Below are 16,223 nucleotides of genomic sequence, written 5' to 3'. Positions count from 1 at the left end.
TGGGTGAGCAAATACTTTTGGCAATATAGTGTAGATAGATAGATAGATAGATAGATAGATAGATAGATAGATAGATAGATAGATAGATAGATAGATAGATAGATAGATAGATAGATAGACGGACGGACGGACGGACAGACAGATGGACAAATAGATAGATAGATAGATAGATAGATAGATAGATAGATAGATAGATAGATAGATAGATAGATAGATAGATAGATAGACGGACAGACGGATAGACAGATAGATAGCTAGATAGATAGATAGATAGATAGATAGATAGATAGATAGATAGATAGATAGATAGATAGATAGATAGATAGATAGATAGATAGATAGATAAGATAAATAGATAGATAAGGCTCTGTGTAATGTATATGTGCCGTGACAAGTAAAGGCTACTTTCAGTAATTTTGAATAAGCATGGAATGCACACAAGTTATAAAATAATGTATTCATAAATAATAAAGTGATGACAAAGCAGTTTTCGAACTGTATTTCCGTGTGTGTAGCAGAAAGCATGTCATCCAGTGGAGCATAATGATTGTTTTGCTTCCTAGATATTTTCTTCCAAAATCCATATTCCACATAATGATCCAACCACAATTATTTAATAAAATACTTCTCCTCTACAATGGCCCATTGTGCTACAACAGCCTGTGATAGTCTAACTGTGTTGTTAAATGCTGAACCACCCATTACAGTGCTGTTTGATTGAGAAATCTTTGTTGTTTATGTAATGAGCAAAAGATTGTCCGCTCTGTCATTACAGGATATCTCAACCTGTTTTGTAGGAAGTCTTTTGTGAACATTTTCTGATCCGAGCCTTTCATGTGAGAGAGATGATTTAATGAGATTTTCTCCTGTTCGGATTGTCCGAAGTGTTCAAAGTAACTTGGATGTGGTTTAGAGAAAAGTAAAACGAAGAGAAAAATGTTTGGGAGGGATGATGGGAGAGAGAGAAGCAGAAACAAACATAGAGAAAAGATTAACATTGGATTCTTGACAGCCTTCTCTGTGTTTCAGTAGCGTTTTTAACATGTCCTGTTCTACTCTGAAGTCGCTATCGTTTTTTAGTTAGAATCTGCTTGGAAATTAAAAACAGTTTCCACTGATATTGGATTACAATTTATGGCATTTGGCAGATACCCTTATCCAGAGCAACTTACATCTTATCTCATTTTAACTGAGGGTTAGGGGCCTTGCTCAGGGGCCCAGTAGTAGCAGCTTGGTGGACCTGGGATTTGAACTCATAACCTTCCAATCATTAGTCCGACACCTTAACCACTAATCTATTAGTGATGAAAACAGCTAACGTTCTAAGTACTGTAGCTAGCATGCAGCTTAACTAGTTGGCTAAGCAGTTACCTTGGCTATCATCAGACAGAACCTAATTTGAACAGGTGAGATCTCTGAATATAATCCACACTGGTTGGTCAAGTCTAGACTACAGAAAAAACAGAGATGTACAAGTGAAAAGAAAATGATGAGGCAGGATATAAAATACTCGAAATACTATATCAAAATAAAGGAGGTCCGGGAAATAGATGGAAAAGATGCGAAACGTTTATTCTGGATGATGTGTGTGGAAGCTTTTAGATTTGTTTAACCCTGCATAAGGGTGAGGAAATGTTTAGCTTTAAGGACGAAAGGCTGAGTTCCAATTTCACCAGCAATGGAGGCACTTTGAGTTCCTTTTCTGCTGTCAGGAAGAGAGATTAGATGTGTCTGAATTGTTGACTCTTTTCATAAGCAAAAGTAGCAAACTAAAGCATGTCTCAGGGGAAATTCTGAGAAAAAAATGAATGCGGTTGGCTCAGATTTAATGGATAACAAACTGGAAACATAAAACTGAAAATACACTTTTGACCATAATTGGGGTTTTATCTCTATGACATATTTTTACGCTTTGTTTTTAGAGAACTGTAAATATGTTTTACCAAATTATAGTCATTTTTGAATGAAAGGTTTTTATTCACTTTTAATCTTGCCTAGGCTTTCAGCAAAAATGACACTGGATAACGAGCCAGTTTAACAAGCACAGTGTTATAAAACAGTCATGCTGCTTAAAGAAGCAAATTAAGTGATATTTTGTTGCATATATGGCAATGATTGAAAATGCCACATCACATTCGCTTCTCTGCCTTTTGGCTAAGATCTCTTGAGTTTGCTAGTCTGGCCTTTTGACTGGGTTCATGGTGCGATCCATTGTTATTAGGGAGTGGTGGTAGCTCAAGTGGTTAAGGCTCTGCGTTGTTTCCCCGAAGTTTGGGGTTCAAACCCCAGCACTGCCAAGCTAATACTGTTGGGCCCTTGAGCAAGGACCCCACCCTACTCCAGGGGCCCTGTGTCATGGCTGACCCTGTGCTCTGTTTCCAACCCCCAAGGATGGGCTATATGAAGAAAGAATTTCTCAGTGCAGTAATGTATATGTGACAATCAAATAAAGGCAACTTAACTTGTTAATATTGCCAAATGTCTGTCTTGAAGTTTCTTCATGTTTATATCTATTAGTTCCTCAAGAGCCCTTGGTTTTTTTCTGACTATAAACTGTTGAAAAAAGGAGGTTATCAACATCTATATTATTTACTGTCCAGTGTCACCCAAATGAGCATGAGGTTCCTTTCTGAGCCTGGTTCCTCTTGAGGTTTCCTCCTCATATCATCTCAGGGAGTTTTTCCTCACCACCATCACCTCAGGCTTGCTCATTAAATCACATTTAGCTAGCAAGAATTTTGTAGTTTTTATGCAGACTGACTGATTTTGTTAAAGCACACGTAATCTTTCTATGAAGGCAAGATTTAAAAATCTACTAAACATGTTTTCAGTGGAACGTTTTTCTGGTTTCCCGAAGTTGAAATGAATTAGAAACTTTTGTTTTGGTTGTTTGTCAGAATTCAGCCACAGAGATATCCAATGGATTTCACCACACAAATAGTATCACTGTGGGCCATCCATGTTAGTCTCTTTATCTTTGTCTCCCACTTCTCCTCTGTCACTGTACCTTTTCATTCCCCAATCTCATCCTGTGTGTTTCGTCTCTCTGTGTGTGTGTGTGTCTCTCAGAGTGTGACTGGAGCTGTAACGCATGTCGGGGTCCCCTCCGCACTGATTGTCTGCAGTGTATGGAAGGTCACGTCCTGCAGAATGGAGTCTGTGTTCCATCTTGCTCTCCAGGGTCATACCAGGACAGCGAGAGATGCCTGAGTAAGTGTCCGACTAGATAATAAACTTTTTTATATGGATATAAATTTCACACAATTTCTGTCTGAATACATTTTAATTTCATTTTCAGTAACTATGGAATAGAGACAGCTGACTCTGCGCTTGTACATGCCAGCTCCTGTGACCTCACTCTGCCAAGTTTTTATGGCAGTGCTTGATGCCAAGTAGAGACTGGGCTGTTTTTTATGTCAGTGTGCAAGCTTTTATTGTGCTTAATGCCGCAAAGGGCACTAAGAAAGTCAAGGAATTGAGAGAGTAATTAAAAACAGATCTTTATATTGTTCTTAAACGTGTGCATGGATGACTAAAAGTGCAAAATCACAATGATAAATAATTTCTTTCTAAATTTGGTATGATTTTTGTTTGCTGCATCTTTATAATGCAGCAGCATGCCTTTTCTTTTTTTTTAATTCAAGACCTTGATGCTCACATACAAGACCTTGTCTGGTCCAGCACCTCCTTTACCTCAACTCTCCTTGAGGTTTACGTTCCCTCCTACATCCTGCGATCAGTTAATAACCACCGCTGGGTATGCATGAGGTCCCTTTCCAGAACCCAACAGACTGTCTCTCAGTGGTGGAATGAACTTCCAACCTAAATCCAGACAGCAGAATCCATCACTATAAACGACCTAACTCTTTTGTGAACTCTTCACTAACCCCTTACTTGTTCCCACTCCAAAAAAAAAAAGTCTCTGGACACCTGTACTTTGTGCAATTCGCTCCTCCAGGACACAATTAAAATACTGGATGCTAGCACCGCTTGTATTGTACTCTGCTTGATATATATCGATTCGGTTGCAGGTCCTCATTTGTAAGTCACATTGGATAAATGCATCTGCAAAGAGTACGGATCTGGGTCCAAATACAAGCAAGCAGAGTTAAATAGGCATTCCTATTTCAATTTCTCATTTATGTTAAAAACAGGCAAAAGTCGGAACCAGAAAGCGGAAAGAAACATACTGAAAAGGACTGTACTGTTTATTAGCAGACTTTTTTTTGAATTAGCATTGTCTCTAAGTTTAATCATCTTGAAATCTACAGTGTAAGTTAACAATAATGCTTGAGAATTTGCGCACACAACAGGTTATACTAATACGAGGGAGGTGAACACAGTCAGGTAACAAGCCAAAGATAGGACCTGGAGAGGGACAGGACAATGGGGACCAGAATATGAAGCGGGAAACGGTGGCATGTTGATTCGGAAATCTTTGAAAGAAATGAAGTCATGATAATGTTATAATGAAGTATTATAATGTTCCAACTGCTCTTATTAAATCATATTTCCCCAAATAAACATTTAACATACATCGGTCAGGCATAACATTATGAGCACTGAGAGGTGAACTGAATAAGACTGATGATCTCCTCATCATGGCACCTGTTAGTGGGTGGGATATATTAGGCAGCAAGTGAACATTTTGCTCTCAAAGTTGATGTGTTAGAAGCAGGAAAAATGGGCAGGTGTAAGAATTTGAGCGAGTTTGACAAGGGTTAGATTGTGATGGCTAGACGACTGGATCAGAGCATCTCCAAAACTGTGGCTCTCGTAGGGTGTTCCCAGTCTGCTGCTATCATCTTGGTGCCAGATACCACAGCACACCTTCAGGGATCTAGTGGATTCCAATCCTCGACCGGTCAGGGCTGTTTTTGGCAGCAAAAGTGGGACCAACACTAAAAATATTAGGCAGGTGGTCATAAAGTTATGCCTGATCTGTGTATGTGAAAATGTAACTACATCTACTAACAGGGGTCACAAATACATTTGACTGAAGAATGCATGCACACATGTTTACAGATAAGGATGTCTGATTTCCCCAACTTTTGTCTACTGTCCCTTACATGTACACTGTAGATGCAGTAGATTAGATTAGGTTGAAAAAAAAAAATTGCTGCTATAATCCTTTAAGATGTAAATGCTTCCCTGTCTTTCTCCCACCCCAGGCTGTGATGATCACTGTAAACAGTGCCAAGGTCCTGGACAATGTCTTCACTGCCAACTTCCTTATGCCTCTTTGAACGGCCAATGCGTGCTGAATTGTGGCAGCCACCACATCCTCGATCCGGCTACACAACAGTGTGTTGGTGTGTAATTCACAATTTAATAAATCATATTCAGCTATAATCAACTCACATATTTACCCGCTGATGTTGTATTTAATGAGCTCAAGCCAAACAGAATAATTATACTGATAAGATGCTGCAAATAATATGCCGAGATTATACTGTCTTTTCTTTTAGGCATAAAAAATACATCATATTACAATAGGATTTCATAATGTTTTATAATCATGAATGACCTTACCTGACGTTTTGCTTTGTAATATTTCCCAGCATGCCCTTCGGGTTGTGTGGAGTGCGTGAGTGTGGGTCAGTGCCGCGTTTGTGCTAATAACATGTTCATCAAGAATGGACAATGCACTCCAGATTGTGGTCATGGATACTATGCTGACAGGAAGGCCAGAGAATGCCAAGGTAATGCTGCCCTTTACTTTAATTATCTTATTGGAGAATGAAAGTTTCATTAGACTGGGTGGTTAAACTTGTAATATTACTGTAACCCAGGCAAGGTCAGCCAAATATTACCCCTGAAAATACCCTATATCTCAAAAACTGGATTTTACTCCTTGTTCATGTTAATGAGTTTGAATATAATGTTTATTCCTGAGTTCTTGCATACTGTACTATAACATTAGCCGTGTCTGTTATGGAGTAAATGTATATTGGTATATTAATTACAAGTGGTTAAGGCTCTGGGTTGTTGATTGGATGATTAGGGTTCAAGCCCCAGCACCACCAAGCTCCACTATTGGGCAGTTGAGCCAGGCCCTTTACCGTCTCTGCTCTAGGGGCGCTGTTTCATAGCTGCCTCTACGCTCTAACCCCAACTTCTGGGATATGTATTCCGCTGTAATAGATAAGTTGTGATAATAAAGGCTTTGTTTCCTCAGCTCTTATTCTTGGAGGTTTGGCTAAATCTGACTATAGGAAGCATTACTCCGTCACTGAAAACTCTGTTAGGGACACATCACAGTTAAATATATATCACATAATAAAGTAGTTTAATGGACTCCATCAGATTACTTGTTTCTAGGGATTTTCTGGTTGTTATTAAAATATGATTAAAACTCAGGGCGCTCTTTCATAGGAAGAAGAAGAAAAAAGAAAAAAAGACGAGCCAAGAGGCAGCATTTTATTTACCTTCCATTAGAGAAACAATTTAGAAACCATTAGGATCCATGAAGGTTAACTAGCCAACTAGATACAATCCCATATTACCTCCAGTGAACTTTAGCAGTAAACACAGGTGAATGACCGAATGTACAGGGATGAATTTTCCCACTGTGACCTCTTGAAATATCGTATAATGTTGAGTGTGTTTTTCTTTATGCTGGGAAAGTATAGAGTTCTGAGTATTAAAAGAATATTAAAGATCTATTCTCAGTAGTTTGAATTGGCACACTCAGATTTTAATTATTTCATAAGATACCCTTAATAAATATTATTATTATTATTATTACAAACCACACATATTATTGTCTGTTAGAGTATCATTTTGGTTATAGTGTTAATTGTCTAATCCAGATGCAGGTTTTTATTCCAATCAAGCAGGAGCCAGACCTGATTCCACCTGTTTAATCAGTTGATCTTGAGCTTTCTGTAGACTCAGATGTGGCTTCTGCTTGGTTGGAACAGAAGCCTGCACCCACACCAGCCCTTTCCGGATAAGACTGGGCTTGCCTGCTTTAACCTTTTAACATGGTCGACAATATTATTGTCTATATGTGTATCAAAAATATATAAGCACAGATCAGGCATAACATTATGACCACCTTCCTAATATTGTGTTGGTCCCACTTTTGCTGCCCTGACACATCGAGGCATGGTCTCCACTAGATCCCTGAAGGTGTGCTGAAGTCCTGTAAGTTGCTCAAATCTTTACACTTGCCCATTTTTCCTGCTTCTAACACATCAACTTTGTTCACCTGCTGCCTAATATATCCCACCCACTAACAGGTGCCATGATGAAGAGACAATCAGTGTTATTCACTTCAGTGCTCATAATGTTACGGCAGATCAGTGTATATATTAACTGAAAAATTGATTTAGTCAGTCGGTTTTTCTGGTATATGATATAATACATTTCTGGTCTCATTTTTGATTTCGTTCTTTATCTTTTCTTTTTAGCAAACACGCATCCTCCATCTCTCCATATCAACGGCTCATTTCCGGTGTCTATCGGTGGAGTGACCCCTCTGGACCCTGCACTCCTATTAGTCAAAGACTCAGACAGCCAATCAGAGAGCTTGCTGCTGCAACTGTTAAAGCCTCCAAGTAACGGCCAGCTAATGGTGCTGGAGGACGGGCGAGAGAGAGCGCTGGACGAGGATGACACCTTCACCCTCTTACAAGTGAAAAACAGAGCAGTGCGCTTCATCCACACCGCAGCCCAAACCAAGTGAGTGCAAGTCTGTCCAGCAGGTTCTGAACCTCATTAAATCATGTGTGATATTTTTATTCTGCATTGCATTCGAATGATTATGACATGCATGTTACATACTTGTTACACATGCGTGTTATATTATATAACAAGATCTCTCTCATATTTAAATTTAAGTCATTTTGGCAGATGCTTTCATCCAAAGAAATTTCCAACTAAGCTGTTCGGATGAGAGTTAAAGGTCTGTTCAGTGGCAGCTTGGCAGCAATGTGTGTGTGTGTGTGTGTGTGTGTGTGTGTTATGTGTTTATGTTTATAAGGACATTATGAGGACGGATTTAGATTTTTGGCTAGAGCCCACTGTGAAATTGCCTCTCTAAGATTAGTGGTATTATTATGCAGGGGTGGAAAATGTACATAAAAATATAATTATACTAAAATATGCCACTTAATATACCTTACATAATATAGTGTTCCTAAGAGCATGAGTGTGACTTAATAAAAAAGTAGAAGCGAAAATACCTTTTCGATAACTTTGAATTGCTTGGAAGGTCAAAATCCAAAGAATCAAGAATTGATTTTCACATGAATGCATTGATCAATAGGATATGATATACTAATATAATAGTGATAACGAAATAAAACAAGAAACACAGACTAGTGTGTGTGTCTGTGTGTGTGTGTGTGTGTGTGTGTGTGTGAGAAGTCATTAGCTTTAATTACTGCAGTAAACACACATGCACACACGCACACACACTTATCACAGGCAGTAGTTAGTGAGTAAGGTTGCATTTAAACTCGTCTCCTTCTCTTTCTTTCTTACATCTGTCATTCTTTTTTTCTTTCATTCTTTTTTCTTTCTATTATAATGTTGAACAATTTATTCTGTTTTTTTCAGGGCTGGCCAGTTCACCTTGAGAGCGGCGGATCCACAGCTGTTCTCTCAGCCACAGACTGTTAATTTACAGGCTGTGTCTCAGCAGGTACTTGCCCCCCTACACACACACACACACACACACAGTTACATAAAGTACTTGGGTAAGTAATGGTGCTTTGATTGCATGAGTTCAGACTGAAATAAAGTACACACTGCCTCTGTGAGTGTGTGCCTGACAGTGTGTATGGAAACTTAACCCCACTCTGATCAGGACCCTATACTGATCGAATGGCTCTTAAACTTCACTCAGAGCTGGCTACAGTTGCTCGCTGACTCATTTCGGATTATACCATATTCCCTATGCCTCATTCTGACGCCTTGCTTCCTGCCATCCGATTACATTTCCTAAATATATCACTTGCATCTGCAGTCTCCCGAGAACTCGCTATGCATCTGTCTGACCTCATGTAACCTCACGCTCACATACACACATAAAGAAACTCAAGCTCTCTGGACTGGAGGATCAGATACCGTAACCCCACAAAATATATTACTGCCCCTTCCGAATTGATAATATATGAACCATCTCCAGGAGCACTGTGAATCTTTTTTATCATTTCATCTTTTGCTGAGGAAGGAGTTACTGCTTATATTTGGTGAACAAGTCTGTTTCTGAGAAGAGAGAGAGAGAGAGAGAGAGTTTCGATTTTTGAAAAGCCTAGAGAACACTTGTCCAAATTGTAAAATGTTCATTTGGCAACTCAAGCTGTACTAAAACTGAAAAGCTCATTTGCATGACAGCTAGTTTGTTCTATCTTTTCAGATGAAAACTGAGAAAAATGCATTAAAAATAAATTCATATATTTAGGTTTTCTTGCATATATTGGATCAAATTACATTGAGATTTTCATGTGAAAATAGCGTATAGTATTACACATCATCTGCTTGTTTATATTCATCTATATGCACATATAAATAGATGTAATCCCGTTCTGCTGAAGTTTTTGGCAGTTGTGTGTATGCAAATGGCGTGGCATACAGTCTGCTCTGGGCGTATTGGCTTCTTCAAGAACATGGACAAAATTGACAAATAAAATAAAGAATACAGATAATGATTTTTCTAAAGGACTTTCTTTTCCCTCTCAAAAACATCAGAATCATTTTTTTTTTTAAATTATTAAAAAATTGCACACCAAAGAGATCAGTTTTTACTCAGTGAGGGAGGGATTGTGGTTTTTGGGTTTTGTCCAGCTGAGATTCTTCTTACATGTTTTATGATTTATATGGAATCATGGTTGTGTACCAGGAGATGAATTGATCCAATCAGGGTCAAGCAAGGTCAAATGTTTCAATAGCTTCATTCCTTTTTCCGTTTTCAGATAGATAGATAGATAGATAGATAGATAGATAGATAGATAGATAGATAGATAGATAGATAGATAGATAGATAGATAGATAGATAGAAAGAAAGAAAGAAAGATAGATAGATAGATAGATAGATAGATAGATAGATAGATAGAAAGAAAGAAAGAAAGAAAGAAAGAAAGAAAGAAAGAAAGAAAGAAAGAAAGAAAGAAAAAAGGATAGATAGATAGATAGATAGATAGATAGATAGATAGATAGAAAGAAAGAAAGAAAGAAAGAAAGAAAGAAAGAAAGAAAGAAAGAAAGAAAAAAGGATAGATAGATAGATAGACAGACAGACAGACAGACAGACAGACAGACAGACAGAAAGAAAGATAGATAGATAGATAGATAGATAGATAGATAGATAGATAGATAGATAGATAGATAGATAGAAGGATAGAAGGAAAGAAAAAAAAGGATAGATAGATAGATAGATAGATAGATAGATAGATAGATAGATAGATAGATAGATAGATAGATAGACAGACAGACAGACAGATAGAAAGACAGACAGACAGACAGACAGACAGACAGACAGACAGACAGATAGATAGATAGATAGATAGATAGATAGATAGATAGATAGATAGATAGATAGATAGATAGGCAGAAAGAAAGAAAGATAGATAGATAGATAGATAGATAGATAGATAGATAGATAGATAGATAGATAGATAGATAGATAGATAGATAGATAGATAGATAGACAGACAGAAAGAAAGAAAGAAAGAAAGAAAGAAAGAAAGAAAGAAAGAAAGAAAGAAAAAAGGATAGATAGATAGACAGACAGACAGACAGACAGAAAGAAAGAAAGAGATAGATAGATAGATAGATAGATAGATAGATAGATAGATAGATAGATAGATAGATAGATAGACAGATAGATAGATAGACAGATAGATAGATAGATAGATAGATAGATAGATAGATAGATAGATAGATAGATAGATAGATAGATAGATAGATAGGTTTGTAAGATTGTAAGACTCTTTACAAGGGTCTCCATGCTTCTACATTAGAGGTCTTGGCTCAGTGCTGTTATTCTGTCCACTAAATATTATATAGAGGGTTCCAATAATTTCGACAAGGTTTTTTGCTGAAGGTTCTACTTAGGAAAGGTTTTTTGTCTTTGATTAATATTCAAATAATTTCCCATATCATTAAACTCAAAATACTGAACATGCTCAGTGTTAAACTGTAGACTTGTTTACTGCTTGCTGCAGATTTAGTTGATATGTTCCATACTGGCTTCATGACTCATTATGAACCATCTCATTTATGAAATGAATATAAATGACAAGAGAATATTACAATTTGCGCATAATTCAAACCAATTTCCACGCATAGTTACACCTTGTATATCTGCACAATTTATACACACGATTTCAATGACTGTCAAGACGATTCTCTCATTATATTGCTATTTATATTCATTTGTGAAGTCAGTTACGCAGAATCGGTTCTGTTTTTCAGTCACAGCTTGAGCTATTAAGATTATTCCAACTCAGTGAGCATTCAAAGCAGATCTCAGCTAGCGATTAAGAACATCATTATAGTTTTAACCCCTCGTTGTTTGTTTGTTCGCAGTCAAGCTTCCGTCTTCCTCTTTCAAAGCCGCACTGATTTCTTCACTTTGTTTATGTTTGATCAGATCTCTTAAGGCCATTTTAATTAGCCTCTTATCTTCTTTCAGTCACTAACTGTGAAATGTGGGATATTTCTGGGTGGTCTTTTGCGGCTCACAGCACAAGCCAGTCAGGAAAAGAGATTAACGTGCTTCTCCTTAGAGCAAACCCCATGATCTCTCCGAGGTCTTGTTCTCCTGCCATCCGTTAATGCATCATGCTAAAGGGCGGTAATATCAGAGATGGGAATTAACCATCATAAAATCATCTCTACTTGAGTCACTAAATTGTTGAAATTGTTCTTCTCAACATATCAAATGAAATACTTCAGAGCTGCTAAAGGGTGGTAATTATAAGAATAATAAGAAATGAGAATGAACAAAGGACAATGATCTCTACTTGAGTTCTTATTTCACTTAATAATTGAAACTTTATTACCACATTTCAAAAGACTCTTTCTTTTCTTTTTAGCACCAAACAGCTTTTAGCATCAAACAAGATCGAACTTTCTGACAAAGTTATTTGTAACTTCCTATTTAACAGACATGACAACAAGAAGGAGATCTAATACCTGTAATCTACCTGCTTCCATGTACACTTCTATTAGCAATCAACTAGAGGATCATCAGTGTTAGTATCCTGCTAGCTAACATTTGAGATTAGCAAACCCTTCACACATTCCCTCCCTCCTCTTATTTACCATCTACAACTAAAGCCAGTGCGTTTATTTTCATACTTGAGTGTGTTTTAATGCTGTGTGAAGATAGATAGATAGATAGATAGATAGATAGATAGATAGATAGATAGATAGATAGATAGATAGATAGATAGATAGACAGACAGACAGACAGACAGACAGACAGATAAATGTTTTCTTAGCAAGTGAAGATATTTTGAATAAAGAAAATCAAGCTAATCTAATATTTCCCATTGTGAGATTGTTATAAAACATTTATAATCCTATTAAACATATTACTAGATTTTTAAGAGGCTTGAATTTGATTTATTCTCTTTTAAATTGTCTTATAGAATGTGCTATCAAATAGAATGTGAAATTTCCAGCGCGGACGTTTAGAAACAGGTTTAATTTTCTTCTATTTGTTTTCTAACAACCTAAGAAAGGTAGGTTGAATTTGCTTAGTTTAACCTTGGCATATGAATTTAATTTGTTCTAGAAGCGAGTTCTTAAGGTTAAAATTTGTATTGCAAAACGAATTTTTCCATAAGAAATAACGTCAATGCCAACCACCCAAAAATATATATGTGTATGTGAACTGTATGGCTGCAGAAAGAAAGAAAGAAAGAAAGAAAGAAAGAAAGAAAGAAAGAAAGAAAGAAAGAAAGAAAGAGAAGTGGGTGGCTGGGTCTGTGGGTAGGTAGGTAGGTAGGCAGGTAGATCTGAACGTACGCACAACTTAGTCAGGATTCGGTCCGGTTCGTCCATATGCCGAAATGCTTCGTATGCTGATGTAAATTTCTCACAAAAGTTAAATTCTTAAGGTGAAAATTTGTAAGGAAGGGCATTCGTATGCCAAGGTTCCACTGTATTTGAGATATTTTACTGGCTAAGATACAATTTATGCAGTAAAGGGTAAAATGGGTCATTTTCACACCACTGGGTAATATCATTCTTGTTAAAGACAAACTCAAATGAGGCAAGTGAGGTTCATTTGGAAGGTCTTGTCACATAATATTCTTAACCTTTAATGGTATTATAATAATCTTGATAGAATTTCTTCCAATGTTCCCAAATGATTTTAATTTTATGGCTTTTTGCTCTCCCACAGCCACCCGTAGTGGTAACCAACCAACCCATTTACATCGAGCCCGGTGAAACCTTTGTCCTTACTAGATCTGTTCTTCACGTTGAGGACTATGACAACCCTCAAGACATTCTTCTGATGGTTCTGGAGCCTCCCCAACATGGCCGTCTGACTCGAGTCCATGGAGACGGGCAGGTGTCCCATTTTAAGCTGGAAGAACTGGTGCGTGAGCAGATACAGTACAGCCACGATGGCACCAGTGGGGAGCAGGACAGATTTCTTCTGCAGATTAACGATGGACACAGCTACCAGAATGTCCTCGTCCATGTCAACATTGCTCAGAGGGTAGGAAGTTGTTATCAAGCTGTAAAATTATGACTTATCACCTGTGACCACTAGATTCACTTTTAAAGAAAGAAATACAGTTAGTTGTTATTTTGATTATTGAATTTGCTGAAATTCTAGAAATCTGTAACTATTACATTGCTATAACTCATGCTAGAGACTCATGAAGCAACAGTTTTGTTTCCTCTAAGCAATCTTATGTATAATACTTTACAGAAGTGCCAGAATCCACAGATTAACCATTGCACCTATGATTTTGACTCCTCACTGCAACAATAAGACCTGAAATGTACTGTTTCTTAAAGTAATGCAATCCGACAAAGGACAAATACACTCAGCTTAACCGAAACGCCAGCTCATTAAGCTGTAGAGATGTGGGATGTGAAAGAGATTTTCTCTATCTTTATCAACATGATAGAGTCTTTAACCTGTGAATTGAATTTGGCTGAAGCTGTTATCTCTGGTCAGTTAAGGATCAGGGTAGAACACTGTGCTTATCATTTATGCTGTTAGCATTCAGCCATCTTGTCGATCAATATACAATGGGGTTTTGGTGGTTTCTCTGCTTGCTAGGATTTTCTTTGTTAGCCGAAATTTACTTTAGACCGTCTAAAAATAACAGCGTTCAAGCTGTTCATTTCTCAGGATGGAGTCTGTAATACAATGTCTGCTCTATCGTAAAAATCTTACCTACAGTCTGCCTTAAATGAACACAACACAGGCAGATTTCTGGAAGGTTTTTGCATCACATGTAGAGAGATAATTACGTTAATACAATATGGACTTATTTGGGAAAAATAAACGCAAATAAATTGTGTCATGTGGGAATATAGAAGTATATATATATATATAAACAGTTAACTAATAAAAACTAAACTCAGCTCTCAGACACTTACACAGGAAGTACATTAAACATTGTACATGACTTAAATCGCATCTGAATATCATATGCCTTTTGAATGTGTTACGAAGGCCCTATGAGGGTAAGTACATTGATCATGTTAAATCTATATATTCGTCATAAAATTAGCAAAAAGAAAACACACACAGCAGTATTTATGTTGTGGCGTCAGTGTGTCTTTAGAGGCTTATCTAACTGTAAAGGTGTGAAGGGTACATAATAGATGATGTCATGTATTAAGTAGTGCTCAGATGACATATGTTTGTCCAAGCCAAACACACTCACACACACACACACACACACAATGCTATCATCACTTCTCACTCGTTCAGATGCTCCCAGCTTCCGGAACAAGACCAGACACGTGTCGCCCTCAGCCCCACTGATGTCTAGACTGATAGGAGTGTTTCCCACTTTGGTCATGGTCCAAGCACCACTGTCTCCTCTTGTCTTTCTTTTTGTTCCTTCAGGCTTTAGTGCCTTTCTCTTCACACTCACTCATGGATCTCCCTTTATTATTCATCAAATTACCTCTCACTATCTTTCCTCTACATAAAACTACATTATCTCTTTAAAAAAAAAAAAAGACTTTCCCAGGTGTTTATTCCTGGTGCATTAAATTACACAATGAAGCTCTGGACCCGGTAAATGAAATCATGAGCCGCTGTGAGACTCCAGCCATAAAACAACAATGGGCCAGCAGTTAGGTGACTGATTGCAGCTTCAGCTCAGGATGTGAAGGATTTTGCTCATGGAACAAGAGCAGGTGCTCATTCAGTTTGTTCACAATGAAGGGGAAAAAAGAAAGAAAAAGTAGAAAGCTTTTAATTAAAAGCAATTAAGAAATGGAAAGCTTGTGGAGTTTCTGAAGCAGGGCAGGGTGCTTTGTTGGCTGGGAGCAGTGATTAATCCAAGATTAAGGCCACGAAGGTCCTGGAAAGGTTCTTGAAAGAGTTGGAATTATTTGTTGATGTGGCTTGTTCAGCTGTGTCCTTGGAAGTCTCCCAATTTCAACAAAATCTTTAAATTTAATTATGTTACAAGTAGTTAAGGGTATATTATCCCCTATTTTCTCCTTAATTCAAAGGAAAACTCTATCTGCCCTCTTCCACATACATGAGCTCACAGATTGACAGGTCTGTCCCGTCCACCAAGCTTGCCTCATAGGCTCTCAGGCACAGATAGCTGTGGCATCATCAGGATTCAAGCTTCTGAAGATAGGGCAACTATCTTTTTACACTCTCACATCAGACACTTTATTTTTGGAAAGTACCAAATGCTGTTTTTAAACTTAAACAAGGAAGATATTCACTCTCAGCATTGCTAACCAGGAAGATATTCACTCTCAACATTGCTATCTAGGAAGATATTCACTCTCAGCATTGCTAACCAGGAAGATATTCACTCTCAGCATTGCTATCTAGGAAGATATTCACTCTCAGCATTGCTATCTAGGAAGATATTCACTCTCAGCATTGCTATCTAGGAAGATATTCACTCTCAGCATTGCTGTCTAGGAAGATATTCACTCTCAGCATTGCTAACCAGGAAGATATTCACTCTCAGCATTGCTATCTAGGAAGATATTCACTCTCAGCATTGCTATCTAGGAAGATATTCACTCTTAGCATTGCTATC

At 37.6% G+C, this 16,223-nt stretch overlaps 1 protein-coding gene across 2 annotated transcripts in view; it reads left to right on the top strand.

Annotated features, from left to right (window-relative positions):
* The window catches only part of fras1 (Fraser extracellular matrix complex subunit 1), a 137,144-nt gene that overhangs the window by 75,649 nt on the left and 45,272 nt on the right, over positions 1-16,223 (top strand). For both annotated transcript variants that reach the window (XM_058374626.1, XM_058374625.1), the window contains exons 24-29: positions 3,070-3,210; positions 5,172-5,312; positions 5,562-5,702; positions 7,416-7,686; positions 8,566-8,650; positions 13,364-13,684. In XM_058374626.1, the coding sequence (XP_058230609.1) occupies positions 3,070-3,210; positions 5,172-5,312; positions 5,562-5,702; positions 7,416-7,686; positions 8,566-8,650; positions 13,364-13,684 (1,100 nt within the window). The remainder of the gene's footprint in view (positions 1-3,069; positions 3,211-5,171; positions 5,313-5,561; positions 5,703-7,415; positions 7,687-8,565; positions 8,651-13,363; positions 13,685-16,223) is intronic.

This window comes from Hemibagrus wyckioides, linkage group LG22 (assembly GCF_019097595.1).
Source record: "Hemibagrus wyckioides isolate EC202008001 linkage group LG22, SWU_Hwy_1.0, whole genome shotgun sequence".
Lineage (NCBI taxonomy): Eukaryota > Metazoa > Chordata > Actinopteri > Siluriformes > Bagridae > Hemibagrus > Hemibagrus wyckioides.
The sequence above is the reverse complement of the archived record's forward strand: the minus strand, read 5'-3'. Positions and strand labels throughout refer to the sequence as shown.